Here is a 17,497-nt window from a genome sequence, read left to right as displayed (position 1 = left end):
TCTTACTTCTATTAAAAGAGTGAGATTTCCTGACATGGTTGTAAAATGAATCTCACTTGGGAGTTTTCTCACCCCCAGGTGTATTGAGAAGACTCAGGACAGTAGTTTTAAAGAAATTATTAACTTTTGTGACAAGGAAAGATACTGTGTGACCTTTTGATTTGTCCTGTCATAATAAGCAATGCAGGCAGTAAAAGCTCTATTCTATCATTATTTAGAATGATAATCATGAAAGCTGCTAAAATAAAATCAAATATTGCCTGAGGCAGTTCCTGAAGTGACCTGATCTGAGATTTGAAGGGAGATGGTATTCTTTTTGTTCTTTTCAGTCTTTAGATTACACAAATTCATCAACTAACAAACACAGCTGCCCTGTAGCACTTCCAACACACTCAAAAGCTAACAACTTAGAAATCTTGTCAAATGAAAACTAACACTAGACTCCTATGCATCATTCCCTTAGACCAAAACACACAAACAGAAAATATCAGATCAAAGCAGTCAGATCAAATTACATAAACTTTGGGGGGAAAATATCTGACATTCTGGTTATTAACCTCAAGGGAACTTTAAGCTTTTATGGGGGTTTTCCAATCATTATTGAAAAACAAAAGGAAGAAAAGGTTTGCATGGGAATGTAAATAGTGTACCCCTGCATACACATCTATGGCTGACATGGGTCATCTTAAGGTAGAAAATGGTAATCTAAGGAATTTAGTGCAGCTGATGGATACAACATGCTGAAGCCACAGAAGGCCTACAGGAAGAAGTTATTGATAATGCTTGACATTCCTCTGAGTTTGTCAAGAGAGCCTTTGGACCAGGTTTCACAGAGGGTTCTTGGTGCTGCTGCTATAGAAAGAGAGAATACACTTAGAGGCTGTGAACACAGCAGCAAGAACAGCTCTCAACGCTTTGGTCTCCACTCACAGGACCAAAGCATCTCTCATCCAAACCCATCTCCTCTTCTTTGTTCCAGGTCCATCTGACCTACATGCAAAAAAAGGAAGAGGCATCCAAACATTCACATTATTCTTTGTAGGAAAGACCAGGTTGCATATATGCTGCATATATTCAGAGCTATTTTTCTTTAGGGGAGAGTTTTGCACCATGAAAGGAAACACATACCACAGCTTGAGAACCCCAGCTTTAGGGCAATGATAAGGTTGGAACACTAAGCTCTCACAAGTCAGGAAATACCAAGCAGATGACATTTGGCTCTCTGCACCGTACAGAACACTTTGGCCAAAAGCATGACAAAACCAGAGAATAGACAATTTTGCTGATCATTTCCTGTAATGTTAAATTGCTTGCTCCAATTCTTTACAAAAGGCAGAGTAGGATCAAACATACGTATTTGTGTGCATATATATATATATATATACATATACTTACACACATAGTCATAAGAAAGTCTATACAAAATAACCAGTTTGGATAATTTGCAGAGGGTGTAAAGAACCAGACTTTGGCCACAACTGCCTGATGAACTCTACTATTTGTATATCCTCCATTATTTGTGTTCAGTTTCACTTGCAAGAAGGTGTCATTCCAGATTAATTTATTACTGAACTTGAAAACTGTGGCAGACCAAGAAAGCCAACCAGGCATGAACCTCTTTTGCCCAAAACATTGTGCAAACACAAATAGCTTACAGACTATAGACAGAAAAGGCATGTAAATACTGAAGATGAACTAAGAAAAGATCAACTGAATGGAGAAGGAGAATATTGGAGAAAAATCTACAGCAGCCAGAGAGAGCCCAATCACAACCGAGTCCCAAAGGATGCCAGTTTCCAGGTCCTCTGAGCTCACTCCTAGGAGCAATGTTGCAGCTAGTTCATTTCTTTGCTTTGTCCTCAATCCTGCACGTATTCTGAACCTGTGGTTATCTCACCAGTCCCTCTACCAAACCAGCAGTACTGTGTCTACTGAGCTTTAGTGAGTCTATCTCAAGCCACAAAGATGAAAGAATTAATCTCTATCAGCCATTTAGTCTTGGTGTCAGATCTGTTTTTTTTCATGTAGTAGGAAATATCCCAACTCATTGCTCTAGACCTCTCCTGGTCTTGCAGCTAATGAACATAAACACTGACACTTCATGAGAGAAGTACTTGATACCCATTTTGCAGTAAAGAAAATTACTGCACTAGTTACAGACAAGTAGACACTTGAGCTCTGCTTTTTGCCATTTTCCCTTCAGACTGAAATCAATTATCCATGCGTAAATATTGCCTTGTAATTTTATTGCAAATTAATGGAAGTCCATTATCAAGCAATGACAGAGCTTTTGCTCTGGGAGTCATTCAGCACCTGGAAAAGGAAAGCTTAAACAGAAGAGCAATTTGCCAAGTGAACACTTCTTTCAAAAAAACTTTCCCTTTCTTTCAGAAATGTAATTCATGGAGCCTTTCAAGAAGAAAACATGATAGGAAGATAAAACCTCCTGTTTAAAGTTCAGATTTGCAACTAAATCCACTTAGGCTGAAATCTTTCAAAAATTTTGCATGCTTGGAAACTGCCGTCCCAGGAGGAGATGGTCTGAAATACAATCCCATTAAATACAACGTAAAAAATAAGTTGTTCACTTTGTTTTGTCTTGCTCACCAGAATTTATGTAAGAAATGCTGCAAAAAGAAACAGCATGGATGCATGCAATGAAATTAATATGCCCTATGCTTTCTGCAGACTGAACCCCTCCTCCTATCTCACAGCCAAGAGCATCTCATATTTTAGGCCATATATTATTCCCTCTTGTTCTCACCAGCCTGCTCTGAGCTCTCATGAATGCTAATTCATGTTAATTGATGTCAAGCCACACCATGTCATTAAAGACACTTTCTTTTTGCAGAACTCTTTTTACCTTTCAATAGCATGTGTCATGACTTTTTTCCATTTGAGATTTTTCCCATTTGAGTTCGCATCTGATGTGTAACTGTAAAGTACTGAAAACTCAAGGTCCCCAGCTGCTCTCTTCCTCCCCTCCGGACTGAGAGGAGCCGGGACAGACCGCGCTGCTCTTGCTCTCCCTCCCGTGGTGGATCCCCGCAGTGCCATGAAGAAGAAAGGTGACCCTCCCTGCCCCTGAGGACCTTGTGCAAGCGGTGCCACCGCTCTGTATTTGCAACGGAATGGACAAGGGGAGCAATGGAGAAACACCGATACAGACCCTCCCACCTCTGCTTTTTATTTTGTGTCACTTAAATCTTTGATGGCTCTCTTCCAAAAAAAAAAAAAAAAAAGCCATCCAACACACCAGAGATAATTCACTGAACAAATAAACCTATGGTTAACTCAAAGTCTGATATAGTTTCTATGTTGACAATCTTGTTTCATTTCTACCATCCTCTTGTGGAGACAAAGGTATCTTTACAATATGTGCTACCCTCGAGTATATGGTAGCATACTCATTTCAGGACCAGGTTTCACTTACTTGATTTCATTTCTTTGGTAGAAACTTTTACTTTAAAAAGTGACATTTGCCACTGTGATTTTTCACTTTAGAAGACCCATCAGTCCACATGACAGCTACTCCCTGGATTTGAGTAGTGCTATACAGCACTATAGATAAAAAAAGGTGATGTACAGTGACCACAACATTAACAAATATAACTTTACAGAGCCTGGGTCAGTTTCACTGACACCCCTTTGTATGCACTAAATGGCATCCATATGGAGGCCACAGTGAATGAGAACTGATTAAAATACTGTGATTTAATGCAATAAATAAGTCTTCACCTGCACATATAAGCACAAAAAAATTGAGACAACTGAACCAGAGACCATTGGTAAGCTGTGTTCAACATGTCCTCCTGCTCATAATAGAAAATCTCCTTTTAATTTAAGACCATTAGGTGGTCCAGACAGCATGTTTAGGTGGCATAGAAAATCAGGATGAAGACAAGTGCACTGAAAGTAGCATGGCACACATGTATCAGCCTCCCTGAGAAGAGATTCTCACATTTTAGTATCACCACCTTTCTGACATACTGTCAGTGCCATATTTCTACCATGTATTCTCAGAACAGCAGCCCTACACCCTAGATTCTACCATTTACAGGAAGATGCCACTGTGAGGAGCAGCAAAGAAAAACATTTGGGAAGCAATTCTCTAGATGGCATGATTTAGGTCCCCAGCTCACACACTTTGTATTCTGTGATACTTCCAGACACATGGTCTATTTTAACAGCATTTCTGTACAAACAGACATGTTGCAGTTAAAATATGGTTAAAATGGTTTGCACGTCTACTAAAAGGTCACCCAATCTTCTCCCCATCCTTCAAAGTAGTAATGAGACTCAATGTCAGATTTTACTCAGACTAAACTCAACCATTCCTCCACGTTACTCCAGATAAGAGCAAGAAAAAATAATGGAACTAAGGCACTGCCTTCCCACTCTGACATTCAGGGGTCACCAGGGGTCATCTGTTTCTCTGTACTGCAGCTTGCTACATGGATCATAGTGAATCCATCCTGAATACCAATAAAAGTATTCTTTATCTGTCACTACTTGCATTTCAAAAAATGTACTGATCTCTCCTGAGCTTTTAGACTGTTCACTCATAGTACCTTGAATTAATTCTGAAAAAAGGTCAGAATATAAGTAATTGCATGATAAAGGTAAGCCAAGTAAAAAGACTGTGAGTACTTCATGGCAGTAATTTTATTCAAAAACTCTGCAGAATACAGCATAAAGCCATGACTTAAAGAGCATTCCAAAGTAAAGGAATTTTTCTTTATTTGCATGTAAGTACTCTTTAGGTGCTCTAGGGCAGATTCAGACATTTCTAGCGCATGTAGGACAGCTAATTTGCATACAGTTTAAAAATGAACATCTAAAAGACAAGAAAGTATATTATTACATCCTCAAAACAAATTTAAAGCAACACAAAAGAAAAAAAATTTCTTTACTCAGTGACTCAGAAGATGACACAACAAGCAGCCTAAAGTAAATTAAGGGAAAAAAAGCTAGGTTTTGGATAGGTATGAAGTAAACATTCTTGAGCAAGTTTTCTAGCAACCCACTGAGCAAGCCAGGGAGAGAGCTGGAAAGGATCACCTTCAGGAAATATTTTCTCTTTTTGTCCTGACCAGAATTCTAGGTTGTATTCTCTATTAGCCTGGATTTTCAACAGCTGATGAAACACTTAGTGGTCATTTTTAAAAGGTAACAAATTAGAGAGGGGAAAAAAATTCACTGAAGGGCAGTGAACCAACTCATCAAAGCAATTTCTTCTCCAAGGACTGGCTGAAAGTTCCCTTTGGGGGACCAACTTCATGAGTTCTGTGGTAAGATATGACACCGCATTAGCTTTGCTGCTTGAGGACCACTGATAATTTGGTAAACTCATATTAAGCAGCCCTCTGATACTAAGTGTTATCACACCAATCTAAAAACTTGTCCACATTCTTCTAGGCAGCTTTCACTTTCCTGTAAGTTTGTATCCTTGTATCTCATGCACATCACTGCACTACAGCAATGGCTGTAATTCAGACCAGTTCCTATGTACATGCAGCAGCTGGGCAAAGACCGAAAACTGTAGGAAAAAATGCAGGTATTTATGCTATACCTTCTCTACTTAGTTTATTTGCTTATAGACAATATCGTGTTACATCTCACTATCCCTCCTTTTCTTTTGGCATAAATTATGTGTGAGATTAGCATATTGCAATTTTTTTCTGAAGTATTTTCTCTTTCCAGGTTTGTCTCCAGTATTGCACTGTTGCACTGCTGCTGTAGATAATATTAAGGCAGTGATTAGCAATTAATAACCAGAAGTGGATAAAGAAATGTCGAAAGAAAATACACAGGGCATTGAGACCAAATGACTGGCATCACCAGCATTTTGCTGTAGAAGACAGTAGAGGGGCAGAGGACGCAATATTCACTAAGACAAAAACTACTTTGACTATATTAATTTGGAAGAAAGGATTACAAATTTTAATTGTGAAATAGCCTTCATCATTAATCTACAATTTCAACTCTTAAAAATCTACCTCAGACCAGAACATTGAATCAAACAGAAAATTAAGATGCATTTGCATTTTGATTTTAAAGAAAACACAAAATTTTTGGAAATCTCTGAGTCCCTTGCAAGATGTAACCACCTTTCACTCTGCAGATTGCCCAAGAATATTTGAATTTGTTCAGATAAAAATGTCACTCCTGAACCAAACTCAGACCTTCATTGCTGTTCAAAAATAGGTCTTTGATTCCAACTCTTTCTTACTCAGTTTTTAATTTTCAGGCGCCTCTGCACTTCCTGGTCTCAGGCCTGACAGGAAATGAAGTACCAAAATACCATGAAAATGGCTGTGCCTGTGGTGAGGCTGGTCTGGCTGAAGAAATGGAAATATGAGCAAAGTCCCAAGCAAGCCAGATCTTGAAAATATCTGTAGCTTGGTTTCCAGACCAACAGGGTTCAGATAGGTTTTGGATAGCAGCTGAACCTTTGGAGGCTTTTCAAAATTAACTAAACCTTGAAGTTTGCCCACTGTCAAGGAATACAGCTGTTCCTCGAGGTATTCAGTAGGCAACAGGGGGCCAATGACAGCACTAAAATTGGCCACAATATGCATTATCTACTTCTTTTTATTTGCTCTGTCCTGCTCTTCCCTCCCCATTCACATTCATTTCTAATCTTCAATATTAGTTGTAAAAACTTTATGGGCATGCAGTCAACTGGCCATCTTCATTAATGTCTTACACATTATAAGGTGCAGTTTATGTTGGCTGCATGCACAAAAATTACTTCTGACCCCTGATGAAAAGTTTGCTGACACTTTCAGGATCAACTCCCACATTTTTTGGTGTTGTTTCTTTAATAAGAAGTGTCTTGAGAGTTTATTGCAAGGAACATTGTTGAAAATGTTTTATTTTCAGAGCTGATGTACCCTTGGTTGTACCAATGCCCATTTGCAGTAACAATGTTGTTAGGATCTGGAGCCACTTACAATTTTATTTATGGTCTTGTTTTTTCAGTCACAATTAGAGTAACTTTTCCAAATGTTTTGGTTTGCAGGCACCATCCAAATGGGTCCTTAACTTGGAAAGCTTTGATTTTAGCTTCCCTTTACTGTACTACCTTAGTGGTCCACTTTATATTGGTCAGTGTTGCGAAGTTATCAAGCGCACTAAATGCTATTGAATACTCACAAAGCATGTGCCAAGGGAGAAAAAGAAAACAATTGTTCCCTGAAATATTCAGCTGCTGATGAAAGAAACTATTACCAAGCAGAGGTGTTCATTTCAAGAAGTAATTTCAAGCAAACTTTCTTCCTTTGTAAGATCTATCAATTGTATTGAGAAAAGCACATGGTGCAGCAAGGCTTTGAAAGTATAAATAGTTTGTGGTATGTTGAAAGTCATCAAGATTTTAAAATAAGAAACACTTGTATCCTATTGTTTTTAGAAGTACATCCACACACACAACACTGCAACTGAGATAAAAGTGAAGTTGATGGTTTCAAAAATGCAGTATAAACAATGACAAAGTGTGTTGGTAAGTGCAGTGTTCATAAACAAAATGAGCTTTCTTCAAAGCACTGTATTTCAAAACAAAAGTACCTATATCCTCAAGATACACCGAATTTTCCTAATACAAGAAATCAACAAGGCTCAGATCTCTGCAGTTTCATATATCCAGAAAGAACGGGTACATCTCACAGAGCAGAATAAAAATGTAACATTGCAACAAAAAAATCCAACACTGTGTTACAAAAATTGCAGAGTGCTACCTGGTTTTCTATAAACAAGGTAAAAGGACAAGGCTACTTAAGATATTTTGTGGAATGTAAGAATGTTTTACATTAGTATTTGACACAAGGGGAGAAAAAAACAGGAATAGCCAAACTGGCTACAGCACCTCCAGGTCTCATGGGTTCTTGTGAGACAGCTCTCAGCCTACCTTTCCATAATGAAAGCCATTGTTCTGTTGCCAATATTTGTTCATTTGAAATAACAATAAATACAATACTAAAGAACATTATCCTCCTGCATGCATCCCTGAGGCTCAGTTAGCAATTAATAATTTGAATATTACATTTCACCTCACTTTATCCATTATTGCAGAGTCCAGGAGAACCTTAGGAAAGAGTAATCTTTGTGACAAGAAGCCAAGACTGGTACAAACTCAAAGTAAGATTTGGACTATCTCTAACCCAGTGAACATATAGAAACTCTGAAACTCTTAGACCCTGATGCACATCATGGCTTCCCAATAAAGATTCAGGTGTGCATCAGCCCATCTCTCATCAGTCTTTCTCTATCCTGGCACATAGTCAGGCAGTCAAGTAAGTGCTGGCTGGGTCCACAGTTTGGGCAGAGAGGGACAAATTACAACATACACACTCCCTTTAGATATAGCCATGAGATCCAGGGGACAAGACTCTAGACTAGAGCATTTCAACTATCTGCTGACTATTCTGATGCATCTGCCTGCCAGAAATCATCTTAATGTAGTAGGAACCCATATGCTCATCACGCCTTGCAAACCTGCAATCACATAAGACTCTTAGACAATCAGAAATCTCTTGGAGATATTATTTCTGTGAAAACTCTGTGATTTATTACTATGAGACCATTGCAAAGCTTCCAGCATCTGAAAATCACATATTCACCTGGACTACAGACATGGGTGGCTCTTGTGGGTATTTCTGCCCAAGTGAAATGCAAAAATATTATTCCCAATTAAATGGGGAAACAGATCTGTAAACTACTGAAAGTGTCTTCTGAAAGCAGTACTTGATCTGCTCCTTGACCTAGTGAGGACATATAGTTAAAGCAGGCCAGAGATCTGTTTATACAGATGAAAATCTTAAAGACAGATGTTGATATCTTCCCTCCCTGCCATGCTATCACCCAGTTTGTTGCTTAGAGCCCAGGCAAGGAACAAACCTCTTATCCATGTGTTACCTTTTGGAAAACAGTAGTGTGTTTTGCTAGAGAGAACTATAATTTTATTATCTTGTCTCTGCCAAGGTTCATCTTATGTCAGATTTATGACTGCAGTAGGCTGTTTCCCTGATATTGCCACCACCTGGCAAGATGAATATACCTCTGACAGTACTGTGATCAGGGATGTGCATTCCCTCTCCATGATCATCCCATAGTTTTCATAAAACTCATATCCACAGTGAAACATGCCCTGTTCTCATGACCTCTGGCCTATATCTGTTATTCTTCAAACCACAAATAAAAATAAAATCTGCATATGATGTGTGGAAAAAAATGGCTATTCTGAGTCGCCACACAGTGGTACAGCAGGTGAAAAGAAAAAGCCACAGATTTTCTTGGTCTTTCTACACAGCTTGGGTTTGTAGTTCCTTGTAATTATGCAGATACTATCCATGGATATTTGAGAAAGGTGCATGTGGAAGGGGGTTATATAGTCTGTGAGATACAAGCAAAATGACTACAGGAGTTAACAACCATTAAGCGATGTGGTATTTGTTGCTGTAATAGCTCTGGGTTTTTATTGTTGTTGAAACAGCTAAGTACAGAAATAGTAGAAATAAACCTGCCTCACTCAAAGTTCAGCCTTATGGGAAGATGTAGAAAGTATATGTGCATCAGTGTGTGCGTGTGTTATTTCGTTCCTATGGGTGTCTGCCTGTCCCCTTACTTGTTTCAGGGAAGTATTTCCAATCTAGTCTAGTATTTGTATGGGTGAGCCCTTTCCGTAAGAAGAGCAGAGGCAGCGGAAAAACTAACATGAGCTCACTACCTAGAGTCCTCTACTAACAAGACTAGCTACACCTACCAAAATGTTCAAGTTCATTTCAGTCTGAAAGTCTGACGTCTTCAAATCTATTACCTTTTTGGTAGCAGAGGCAGGGAATTCCACCATGATTGACTTTTCTGCTCATGGTTCACAAAGATGCAGACTGCTATAAGGTACATAAATGAGCAATGCACACTTTGAATTTGAAGGAACAGAGGGACTTCTAACATCACTCAGATAACAGTGAAGTCAAATATATTTGCATGAACCTATGGCATTTAATTTTCAGAGTTTGCCAAAGTGCTCTTGGCCATATTTTTCTTCCCTTTTGTGATTGAAACCCCTCAGTGACTGAAAAACATTCTGCAGTGATTTATATCCATAATTTAAACAGCTTTAACATAATTTGGGTTATGTATCATCTAAAGATATTGTAACAGTCACCATCACTCTTAACTTTTATATTTGGACAAACTAAGGTTTGGTAGCATTTCCAGTTTACTTCCACACTAATATTTAGAACTCTTTTTAGATACAGGAAAAAAGAATATTACATGTCTTATATAGCAAATTATGTTTATACATTTGTTAAAATAAACTTGAAAGTAAATTACAATGTTAATCTGTTTACTAGAATAGTATATATCACCTGACAGTCTAAGGAGTTTCAAATGAGGGTCTTAAAAAGTAAAATATGAGAATCACTTGAATTTATCTGTCCCACACTTTAAAATCACACACACAATAAAATTCACAAAGCAAGCTCAAACCTTTAAGGTTTTCAGTTAGCAGCTTCTAATCTACAAATCATTTAAGAGGAAAAAAAAAAACATTCAAATTTAGTCAACAAGGCAAAACTTTTCCTGAAGTATTTCAGGTATGAACAGCACAGCCATCCCCCACAGCCATTTCACCTTGAGCTGTCCCTATAGCACCTTCGTCAATAAGTGGGGGGAAAAAGGGGGAGAAAAAAAGGAAAAAACTCAACGCTTGGGATTTTACAGAAATTTTCTGAAAGACTTAAACAAATAAGATCTATTTCACTTTGCAGCTGCCTGTAACTTTACCATAATAAACTCTAAGCACACAGCCTTCACCAAAACACTTAAAAACAGCTTGAAAGAGGTATTTGCTGCCCGTTATGTTTACTCAAGCACTTGTTCAAAAACACATTTAAGGAAAATGTTTTTATTTCTACAGATTGCATTAATTATAGCTTCGCAAACACTGCAAGCTCTGCAAGAAGACTGAACTGAGCTATTAGCTACAAACCTCAGGTCTTGGCTAGAATAGTGGTTATGGCTTATTTAGTAAGCCTAATGAATTGGCTCACCCATCTCTACGCAGAGTTCAATGTATAGCACCACGGAGCCTGGAATAGCCAGAAAGGCTTGTTTCACGTTGCTTTATAATTAAAATGAAGTCGGTCGGCCCGAGTCGGTCCAAAAGCGGACCTCACTGCAGCGTTATTGCTCTTGGGGCAAATAAAAGCATTAACACGGACATTAGCGCTGCGGGGACCCGCAGCAGACCTGCGCCTGGCAGCCGCGGGCCGCGCTCTCCCCGGCGGTGCCGCTGCTCCCGGGCGAACGCGGCGGAGCTCCCGCCCGGCCGGGCAGGGCGCGGCGCTCGGCCCGCACCCGGGACCCGCATCGCCCGCTCAGGTGCTCCCGGCGGCGGGGTGGCCTTACCGTGAGGGCGGAGAGCTTCTGCGCCGGCACGGCGGGGAGCAGCTCCGGCAGCAGCAGCAGCAGCGGCACCCACATCCTGAGGCGGCGGCGGGCACACAGCGGCTGCGGGTAGCAGAGGACGGGACTCTCCTTGGGATGTCGCTCCCCCTCGACGCCTGCTTGGCTCCTTTTCAATCGCTCCGGCTGGGAGGTCCCAGCTCAGGTCCTCAGTTTTCTTTTTCCCCACCCCAGTCCTTAAAATCTGGGGACGCCTGTAAAACTGAGAGGCGGCACTTTCTCCCTCTCTCTCTGTCCCTCCCTCGCTCCTTGGGAGTCAGCCCCGGCTAGGAGATGCTCCCCTAGCCTCTCCTCTCCGGAGCCCTCCCACTGCCGGGGGAATCTGCCGAACGCCGCCGCCTCCCCCGGGGCGCCGCGCCTGCCTTCGCCTCGGGCGGGCTGTTGTCTAGCCCTGGGGGTCCCTTTCTCTCCCTTCCAGCCCTGAGCCCTCTGTGGCAGGGGAAGCGGGAGGAAACGACTGGGACGGGAAGGGAGGACCCACCACCACCACCGGGAGCACGCGGGAAGGCACTGCCGCGGCTACGGAGGCTGGCGGTGTGCGACCGCTCCGAGCCGCTCTGCCCCTTTTCCTCTTATCCTTCCCCCTCCCCAGCCCGGCCTCCGCTTTCTCCTCCCAGCCCCACAGATCCTCGCCGATTAACCCTCCCCAATGCTCCCGGGGGGCTGCCGCTTGCTTCTCCCGCAGAGTTTATTCCTCCCCCACGCCCCCGCCGCATGCTGAATCAACGTGTACCAACACCGGCAGCCCCTGGCAGGCGCGGGAGGTGGTCCCGACCCCTCCCCGGTGATCCCCGACCTCCTACCGGAGCGCCCCTGCCCTGGCCCCGCCGCGCCTCCCGCCGGTACCGCGCGGGGCGGGAGCCCGGCCCGTGGCATCCAGGCTTCTGAGCCGGGACAAAAGCCAAGGTGGCAGCTCCCCGTGGGGCTGGCTGTCGCTGGGACTACCAGGCGCTCCAGCTCGGCGGGGAGCGGGCACTGCTGGCCCCGGGCGGGATACCCTGGTGAGATGCGGAGGCTGCGGTGCCGTCGCTACGCGTGCACTTAATGCCAGGTGAAACCTTCCACCCAGAGTTGCGCTTTTCTTTCTCATCTCTTAGGAGACAAATAGAGGTCTGTTTGTATTTCCTTACTGTGAGGGACGAGGAAATCCTCGTCCCTGCTGCCTGAAAGAAACCCTTTCACTACAGTTTTGTCACTGGAGTTCCCCACTCTTCCCAGGGACCCACAGCTCGCTGCCAGCCTGCAGAGATCCTCACACGTAAGTGGCACTGGAAGGGACGCCGAAGCTATCAGGGCTTGCTTTATTCTCCACGTATGCCTGTTTGTGGGATGGGACACAAGGGCTTTAGGAAGGCTGCAAAGTGGCACAGTCCCAGCACACAAGTGACAATTTCTTCAAGCATTACATCTAACATCCTTGCAGGCTTTGTCACACGTGACTCAGTGAGGGGCTCAGGAGCACGCTCTCTAAGGCATGGTGAGCCAAGGTGGAGAGAAGTAGGCATTAAATACAGAGACATTTGGCTGCCTTACTTGAGACACCTACTGCTAGCTTTTCCAGATCTTACAACGTTCAGTGGATGCAACCAGCAAGGTAGTCACAGCATTGCCAGGCCACCATGAGCACCCACAGTCACAAAAATTTAAAAGTAAGCCTTTTCAAAATATTTTGTTTTATATTATGCAATTTTTAACAAAGTATTTGCACACATCTGTGTGTAAATGGCCTGCAATATCTCATGTGCTTTTTAAATGGAGAAAACAAATACCATATTCTATCACCCAAGCATGTTTGAGGCTCTTCACTGCACCAGACCTCTATTGCTCCCAAATTAGCAGCATCTCTTATAGTGATGCCACTTGCTGCATTAGGCACTGCAGTACAATTTGCCAGCCTTGGCTTCATAGCTCTTTCTTCTCAGCTGGGTGAAATTTGGCAATGTTGATGTGTCTGTCAAAAACAAAAGTAATTTTTTTTTTTTTTGTGACCATGACTAGCCTCTTTCATACCACAAAATTATTCACCACATGTACAAGATCATGTTCTCCCCTTCTTTCTAATCCTCTTCCATGTTCTTCAGTCCACCCCAGTTTGTTTCCTGGTTTAGGTCCATGTCCCCTTCATCAAAAGCCCATGCCTTCTTTCCCTTCTCTTTCACCTCTCTCTCTCTCTCTCTATTGCAAACCCCACACTCTTTCACCATCAGTTCAGTGCTCTGTGCACGGCTGGCATGTAGCTGGGCAAAGGCAATTCATGGCCAACAGTCCCTTTGCTCTTGGCTTGTCTGTCAGGACATGCTGAATGACACAGCACACAGTTTGGATTTGACATTGCAGAAAAAAATACATTCTCAGAATTGATGAGAAATGTATCTAATAAAAACAAACTGGAGGTTTTTGAGGGTTTATAACTGTCAAACGTGAGTGCATTTACACAAATTTGCCAATAGCCAAAAGGCCAAAATTCTGCAAAAAGGCAAGTTTAGAGTCCAGAAACTGTTGATATTATAATTTTAAAATAAAAATGATTTGTCAAAATACATTAAACTTACTTTTTAGGGAGAGGACAGAATATAGAGATCAAGTCAAAACTGTGCAGGCATAGACCAGTGTGTATGGCTGGCTGTCCTTGGGAAAACAGACAGCTTTGAAAAGCATCATACTTCAGTTAGACTTTTTGGTTTCAGCATATTGCATTTTTCATTATTAGAGCTTACTGTGTGGAGATTTATCATATTTTAGTGAGTATTTAGTGAGTAGTCAGTATGAGGAAGAGGACTTAAACATCTTCAGGGCAACAACAATGGCAAAAACCCCACTCCCATCTTGACGTGAGAGCAGTGCTAGTAGCATTCCCACCTGCTAGAGACAGAATTCTTCTATGCTCTCCCCATCACCCAATGCCAGCACACTCTTTGGTCTTCTCAGAAGATTGCTTATTGTAGTGCAGAGAGAGGCATTGGTATTGATTCACTCACCTTGCATTAAATCAGAGGTTTAATGAGGAGCCACAGGTGTTCCTCTTTCACTCAAATGTGGAGCCTGGGATGGCATGGCTGGGATAAGAACCAAACCCTGAAAAAACATCTGGTGGCTGAGTTAAAGGAGCACCAGTGTTGGCAAGAAGGATGTGAACACCAATAGAGGCAAGAAGGAAAAAGACAGAAAAAAGACAGCCTTTAGAATTGTTGCTGACAAACCTGGTTTCCTGCTTGACTGTCTGGAAACAACCATGGGATTCTGCATGATTCTTGGAGCTTTGGACGTAAACTATGCTGTGGAGAATGTCAGCAGGAGGATTTCTGTCTGGGGAGGATAAATGCATCCCTAATTCTCGCATCTAGATTTGCACCAACCATTAAAATCACACAGGAAGGGAGCTATCGTGTGAAGTGAAATAGCGGCTGTAAAATGTTTTCTGAGAGCCAGTGGAGTAGCTGATGTAGGTGACATAGAATGCAGAAAATAAGAACACAAAATAGCACCAGAGGATCTAAGACATCAAAATTCCTGGGCACAGAAGTAGTATGTGTTTATAATTTATTATTATTATTATTATTATTATTAGTCCCTTTCCTGGCTGGACTTGTTCTGCTATCATTACCTGTTTATTCTATGGCTCATCATCTTTTGGAGGAAATACTTTTTATAAAAGTATATATAAAAGTACAAAAGTCAAATAAAAGAAGGAAAAAACAGTTTAAATGTGGAAATATGGAAAATCTTCTTATTTGGAAGATTCTGACCAGATCTCAGAGATGTACCGCTTCAGCATCCATATGCACTGCTTCTCAGAAGAATAGGAAGAGGTTCCATTCTTCTAATCCTCTGAGGTTAAATGGAAATCCTTTTGCAGGGAAAGTGTGATATTTTACCAGTGGAAATTTCATGCAGTCCTAAATGTGGAATAAAAAGCTAGGTTTAGTGCCTGTATATTTTTTATTTCCAATCCCGAGCACTGATGTTTGTATTGTGTACCAGCTTGCTATTTCAGATTTGTTAACCTGTTGTAACCCAAACTCCTTTACAGTGTCAGTCCTCTTCCTCAGCCCTGTGTAAGGGGAGCTCCATGGTCCCAAGCCAGCTGTCTGTGAGTATGAGGTGTTTGCAAAGCCTTCACCACACCCAGTGATCTCAGCCCAAATGGCAATGTGAAATGGGCCCAGTGCCAGAGCTGCCCATCACCACTGGCAGAGATCAGTCCAGGACAGGAGAGAGGCAAAGCTGCCTGAGAATGCAGGGCAGCCATCCTTGTCTCTTCCCATATCATTCCTGCCTCCTACATAAACAGAAGGCTTTCCTTTTTAGGGCACCTTACACAGACATTAATTCCTTTTAAGACATTAGGAGGTAGAAAATAAACAGGCATAAGCGAGTTGTTCCTTAGCCCTTCTGCCCTTCACTTCTGCCCCCTCCTTATAATGGGCACACAGCAAAGAAAAGCCTATTTGCTCCTTTCTGCCCCCCATGACTGTTCAAGGAAAGTCAGAACAAATCTTCTGTGCTAGATAAGAAAACATAACTCAAGACTACAAACAACAGCCTTATCTGCAGGGGTAAAGTACTGGAAACATAAGCAAAAGTGGGGACAGGACCCTGAAATTGGGTGAAAGCAGGAATATCTACCCTGCAGGCCTTGCAGAGGGTGCAGATCTGCAGTATATTCCTGCAGCCAGTTTTTGAGTGATCCTGAGGACATGTGCAGGGGGACAGGCACTTCTGGTAGGAAGTGGTATTATCAGCATGCAGTGGTCTGTGCAAAAATTGCTACATGTGACCTAGAGAAATTTTGCTTTGCAATGCATAGCAGTGGCTTTTAATCTACTGTGAGTCATCTTTTCTTACCAAGTTTTCTTCAGAAAAAGTAACAAAATTGACAAATAATGCAAAAAGCTCATTTAAATCTTAAAGAAAAAAAGAAAAAAAAAACACATTTTGGGGGGAAATGCCCATTTTTCTTCATATTTTACATTTTCATTATCTGTTTTTGCCAGCTGGTAAGTACAGGTACATTCTCATAGACACAGTGGTAACAGTAAAATAGCAGGTTAACATGGCAATGGACATGACTACCTCTCAGCTTTTAATCAGTTCTTTCCTTTACAATTTATTCAGTAATTCAGAAGCTGTGATTTCATGTACTTCCCATTGCCTACCAAAAGCCAGTGGTTGTGCTTACTCCCACCAGTTTGTTTTTACTTATGCTAACTACAAAACTAATTAACCACCATACATTTTGGAGAATGTGTTATAAGTGCCAAGGTTTCTTCAAAACTGTTAAAAATCCTGTAATGTCAAGAAGTCATTTGGGCATGTGTTGCTTTACCACTTTAGAGAAAAGACAATATTATTTTTTTGCTTTAAACTGAGGCAAAAAGCAGCAAGTTTTATGGGTTTTGGCAGGCTGGTCTTTGTTGCTAGCATTTCTCCTTAAGCTGAGTTAGTGGTGAGCTGCTGGCTCACCATGTCTCTGGGACACACTGAGGTACAGTGTAAAGACTGTGGCAAAGAGACAAATTTATAGCAAGAATTAAGTGGAGAGACATTGTGAACAATTGACTAAGGAGCTGTCGGCTTAAACAAACAAACTATTAAGGCATTTTCTGTGTAGGGCTGACATTAGACCAAAAGTACATTTCTCAGACCTGAAGAAAATTTTTCTTTCTCATTGTGGTTTTAAACCTCTGACAGGCTTCATAAACATTAATCCATTAGGTGTTTAAAATTTTGTGTGTCAGCAGATTTGTGCAGGTTCTGTGGCTCATATTTATTTCTATGTAGTGACTATGGCATAAGAAATAAGATTCTTGCTTATGAAATGTAAACATGGGCCCACTTGAGAGACGGTGATAGGAATTACGCTAAGTATTTAGTAAATTATTGGTTTCCACTGGGAGAACAAAATACTTTGCATTGGAAGAGATGCAGAAAAACAAAGGGGTGGGGGGGAAAGAGAATCCAGTCGTTTCATAACTATTTTTCTAAGAAAGAATGTGAAATAGTATCTGTAACTGGCACCTTATAA

General features: G+C 41.5%; 1 protein-coding gene across 3 annotated transcripts in view; it reads right to left on the bottom strand.

Annotated features, from left to right (window-relative positions):
• SMOC2 (SPARC related modular calcium binding 2) overlaps positions 1-12,013 on the bottom strand; it is a 137,991-nt gene extending 125,978 nt beyond the window's left edge. For 2 of the 3 annotated variants that reach the window (XM_021544202.3, XM_021544203.3), the window contains exon 1: positions 11,416-12,013. In XM_021544202.3, the coding sequence (XP_021399877.1) occupies positions 11,416-11,490 (75 nt within the window). In that variant the 5' untranslated portion in view covers positions 11,491-12,013. The remainder of the gene's footprint in view (positions 1-11,415) is intronic. The other variant, XM_021544205.3, reaches the window with a different exon arrangement.
• Positions 12,014-17,497: the final 5,484 nt, after the last annotated feature.

The sequence above is a fragment of the Lonchura striata genome, chromosome 3, assembly GCF_046129695.1.
Source record: "Lonchura striata isolate bLonStr1 chromosome 3, bLonStr1.mat, whole genome shotgun sequence".
Classification (NCBI taxonomy): domain Eukaryota; kingdom Metazoa; phylum Chordata; class Aves; order Passeriformes; family Estrildidae; genus Lonchura; species Lonchura striata.
This window is presented reverse-complemented; position numbering and strand designations above follow the sequence as displayed.